Source organism: Anoplopoma fimbria, unplaced genomic scaffold (assembly GCF_027596085.1).
Source record: "Anoplopoma fimbria isolate UVic2021 breed Golden Eagle Sablefish unplaced genomic scaffold, Afim_UVic_2022 Un_contig_6858_pilon_pilon, whole genome shotgun sequence".
Lineage (NCBI taxonomy): Eukaryota > Metazoa > Chordata > Actinopteri > Perciformes > Anoplopomatidae > Anoplopoma > Anoplopoma fimbria.
Genome location: NW_026550482.1, coordinates 2,501 through 7,351, shown reverse-complemented (window position 1 = coordinate 7,351; position 4,851 = coordinate 2,501). Strand labels below are relative to the sequence as shown.

Here is a 4,851-nt window from a genome sequence, read left to right as displayed (position 1 = left end):
GTTGGTTTCATTTTAACATGGACAAGGGTGGAAAAGGGGTGGGTACAGGAAGAAGAAATTTCATCATTTGGTTATTCATCAGCCTCGTAAGAGGGGTTTGTGGTTGGCAAGGCAAGACCTAGTGAGCAAAAACAGGAACACTTCTTATCAGTTTAATATCTGATATGTCCTCTATATGAGGATAACTTATTAAGCAGATTTTTAGCACTGGGAGATGAAAAAGGGGCTTGCTCCGTTCACTCCACGCATTGACCTGGTATTGCAGCATCGCCAGGAACGGTGCACCCTTCGAATGACTTGTGAACAACAAAACATCAAACTCTTTAATGCAAGACACGAGGCTGTGTATGTGAGTAAAGAAAAGCCCTGTTTACTCCTTAATTGTGCTCTTCCTGGAACCTCATTGTTCTCCCACTCTCAAATCACTATATCCATCAGCCGTGTCTGCTGGGGGAAATTATTTCCAGCTCTGAATCAACAGCGAGGGGGAAGGAAGATAAATACAGCTATTCAGTTTCGCCGATTTGATTGGAGGGAAATAAATTGAAGAATGTGGGAATATTGCCCTCTCGGAAGGAAATGTGGGCGGGAGTAGTGGAATGGGTGTGGCTTGGAATTTGGAACGCGCCACGTCGACTGAGGCTCACCGCGAGAGTTTTGGCTGGGACGACTGGTGTCTCTGGCTGCTCTCACCGGGGGGCGGTACTTACTTTGGTTTCTCTTCATAACGCACAAGTCTTTCGCCTTTTACTAAAGACTTCCGTGGAGAGGAACACCAATGAGTTGAACCTATTTTTGGCAGGCTTTGCCATTCGGCTGAGCCTTGTGTACTTGTCAAAAGAATAGAAGCTGATTTTAACAAGACAAGTGTGCTTGACCTTGTAGGGCCTGTGCGGTTGTGCTAAGCAGCATCCCCCGCAATGCCCAATTGAAAGTACTGCACCATGACAAGCGACACGTGTGCCACGAGGTTGACACGGGCAGCAAACAGTTGGGGATCATCGCTTCTCGGCCTTTTGGCTAAGACTGTGATCACTTCCTGCTGGTGGTAAAACTTTTGCCTGTCCGTGGCATAAGTTTGTCGCCGTTAGGGAGGATATTGTATTTATTCTTGCGCAAAACTTTTCAACCACTTTGGTTGCAAATATCTACGCAAGATAACATTGGCACAGAGGGCATCTTACCTGCACTCTTCCGGAAGACCATCTTGACCAGGCCAAACAGGAAAGGGTAATTGAACTTTATTTATTAAGTTATTTATACTTTTACACTTGTAGCACATATCATATTGGTACCTTCTATTTTTTAGCCTTGTTGGTTTCTTTTCAGGAGTTTTAAGTGTTTTATTTCCTTTTATCTTTAACTGCGTGGTGCCTCCACCATGTCGGCCAACCATGCCGGCATGCGGAGGCACCATAGCGTCCGACTCTCCTTTAAAGAAATAGACGGGAAAATTGTGGGCATGTCGAGACTGGACTTTTCCAGGAAGCTTATCCAACAAACTCTCATGTTTAAGCCAGATGACATCAATTGTATTGTGACCCTACCTTTTAACAAAGGATATGATGTAAGCTTTTGTTCCGCCGTTGTACTTAGGGACTTTTGGACACGGTATGAGAACACAAAACCCCAGTTTTCCACATTCAATGTTGAGAAATTGACTGACAATGCCCTTAAAACGGTCATTGTCAGAATGTTCAATGAGACAGTGAATGCGGATGACATTTGTTTGTGGCTGGGTAGATATTGCACTGTTAAAGGCCAGGCTACCAAGATAAGAGATGAAGATGGTATTTGGAATTGCGCTTGGAGGGTCGCCATTCATTCAATGGCAGGACCCCCAAGGCTTCCAGGGCCTGAAACACTTGCCATCTGTGATAGTCCTGGGTAACAACAGGGGCTACATTCACTACCAGGGCCAGCCCAAGCTCTGCCGCAAGTGTGGTGAGCATGGGCACCTAGCAGAAGCATGCAAACAAATTATTTGTGGGAAATGCAGAGTAATTGGGCACACTTTTGATGAATGTACCAATGGCAGAAAGTGCAATCTATGTGGAGAAACAACACACCTCTTCAGGGATTGTCCAAAGTCGTTTGCCAACAAACTGAAGGCGGTAAAAGCAATTGAAAAAGAGAAAGAAAATATACTGAATCGTGGTCAAGAGGACCCATCTGGAGAGTTAATTGAAGAGGCTGGGCTGGGAAATTCAAATCTCCCTCCAAATCCTGTGACTGGAGAACAGAGATCAGGTGAGGAGGGGGAGGGGGAGGGGTCTGCAAATGCCCCACCCATGGAGAGTGGTGAAGAAGAAGAAGAAGGGGCAATGCAGACAGAGGGCGGAGCTCCCTCTGAAACAGAGAAACCAAATGTCGATAGCGAGGATGCCCCCTCCCCAATGCCCAGCAAGCCAAGAGGCCTTTATCTGAATTGTCCTCTGAGTCTCCTGGAGTCTCAGTGAAGAGGGGAAGAGCTGGGAACTCCTCAGACAGTTTATCTGTGGAGGAGCCCAGAGTCTTCCCCCAAATTCCCCAAATGAGGTCTCTTTTCTAAATATAGCTCTGCAATCAACCCCAAAGGACTCAAAACTCAATGCCACATTGCGGCAGAGGCCAACCCCCAGAGTCCGAAGGGGAAATGGAGCCCAACCCCTTCACCCTTCCCCCATAAGAGTGAAGGAAGAGCTCCATTCACAAGACATTGAATAACTGCTTTTTTTTTTTTTTTTTTTTAAAAAAAAAAAACATTTAACACTGAAATGCCATCTTTAGTCCTTTAAAATGTTTTACCTGTTAATTTTAAGCATACTCATGACACTCACTTTCTCTACCATCAATGTGAGAAGTGTGAAATCGAGAGTTAGAGCCCAGACTGTTTTATCCTTTCTTAATTCTTTTAAGTCAGATGTGTTTTTAATACAGGAATGTGGCCTGCCTTTTTATAACCACTACAGGGAGTGGGAAAACCTATGGCCACAAACATCAATATGGAGCGGTTCGAACGAAAATAAAAACGATGGAGTGGCCATTTTAATCAAAAACCCCCTTGTCCAAGTGAAGGGCAGCACTGTGGTGAAAGATGGTCGGGCACTTTTAGCACACTTGACTTTCATGGGAAAGGATTTTAAGCTCTTAAATATTTATGGTTTTAATGACAAAAATGACAGGTATGACCTTTTAGAAGACTTGCAGTCCCACATGCTAGGTAGGGCACCTTTAGTTGTAGGGGGAGATTTTAATTGTATTTTTAGCAGGAATGACAGAAAAGGAGCAGGGGACATAAACATTTTATGCACTGACCTTTTATCCCTCAACAGAACGCTGGACTTGACTGACTGGTATGGACGACGAGCCTCTGGGTCGAAGCTTAATAGAAGCAAGACCCAAGCTCTTTTTTATGGACCATGGACAGCAACTGAAATGACAGGACTCCCCCTGACTGTGACCCAGACTTATCAAAAGATACTTGGGATTAAATTTGATGGGGAAGGGGGAGGGAAAACAAATTGGCCAGACGTGGTAGGGAAAGTCAGGCAGAGACTAGGCTACTGGACACTTAGAGGACTGACATTAGAAGGAAAGGTTTTAATCATCAAATCAGTGATTTTACCTTTGCTTTTACTTATCAGTTCTGTTTTTATCCCACCTAGGAAAGTGCTTTTAGAGCTAGAACGAGCCATTTTTTATTTCCTGTGGGGGTCCAAGTGGGAACGGCTCAGAAGAAGCGAAATGAAAAAAACAAAAGAGAAGGGAGGAAAAGGAGTGCCGGACCTGCACCTTTTTTTTGGCAGCAAACACATCGCACAACATCTTAAGGTCGCAACAGCCCCATCCAGAAACCCAAAGACTGTAGCAATGACACGTTTCTGGATGGGGTCTTACCTCAGAAAAATCAAGCTTTTACCCGTAGACCTTAGAACACCTGTGTCTTTTAACCTGCCACCAGCTTATGCTTTTATTGAGACATTTTTACGGCATTTCAAACTTGAGAAGGAGGATCTAAATGTTTTAACTGACCACCGCTCTTTGATTTCTGTTGTGCAGGAGCGGGAACCAGTGAGCCCAGTGCGTGGGCTTGCATTCGGCGAGCCCTCGACAGTTTGGCGCAACGTGAACCATTCCGCTCTTCCAAACAGACTCCGGGACCTGTCTTGGATGGTGGCTCACGAGATCCTCCCAGTCAGAGCCGTAATGCATTCCCGGGGCATGTCGGCACACTCTACCTGCCCCCGACCAGGTTGTGGCGCCCCTGAGTCGGTGAGGCACCTGCTCTGGGAGTGCAGCGCTGCCGTAGACCAGTGGGCAATGGCCGGCTCCTTAAATTTCCCGTACTTGCCAGCAAGGGAGGTCCTGACAGCGCAGCTGGTGCTGTATGGGGTGAGCCAGAATAAAAAAAGACCAGCACATGACTTTGGAAAACAGTGGAGAAAGATCGCCTCTGTGCCCATTCGGCGGAAGGGGCCGGAGCCACACGTGCGAAGGTCGAGGCAGCGGCGGCCTGACTCTCCGGGAGAGGCAGGTGGGAAGGAGCAACAGGGTGGGGGTCTCCTCTGAGCACCAAGATAGGACCCGGAGAGACCATATCTGTTTGGGAGAGCGAAATGAGTTACCTTGGTAGGGACTCACCCCGGTCATGCACAACAATGGACCTTTTAAAATACTTTTTACCTGTATCGTACACTGACAGACATTTAACTTTCCCTTTTAAACTATAACATGTTTTACCTGTAATGCATTTTGAATGGCTGTTTTAGCTTTTAGATAACAGTTTTATGGTTTTGCAGAAGACAAATTTATTTATTTATTAACATGTTGTATTTTCAAGAGTGAACTCATTTGTACTGAATAAGCTTA

At 45.8% G+C, this 4,851-nt stretch overlaps 1 protein-coding gene, 1 non-coding gene and 1 pseudogene across 2 annotated transcripts; all 3 read left to right on the top strand.

Annotated features, from left to right (window-relative positions):
- Positions 1–78: 78 nt before the first annotated feature.
- On the top strand, positions 79–290 carry LOC129115096 (U2 spliceosomal RNA; annotated as a pseudogene).
- A 416-nt stretch (positions 291–706) lies between these two features.
- LOC129115093 (U5 spliceosomal RNA) lies at positions 707–821 on the top strand. Its single transcript, XR_008532840.1, has one exon. It is a non-coding gene; the product is annotated as a U5 spliceosomal RNA (small nuclear RNA).
- Positions 822–1,787: 966 nt separating this feature from the next.
- Positions 1,788–4,516, top strand: LOC129115089 (uncharacterized; the record flags this gene model as incomplete). Its single annotated transcript, XM_054626829.1, is given in 3 exon segments — positions 1,788–1,939; positions 3,249–4,470; positions 4,472–4,516. Coding segments are annotated over 3 exon segments (1,419 nt in total), but the record flags the coding sequence as incomplete, so codon positions are not given.
- Positions 4,517–4,851: the final 335 nt, after the last annotated feature.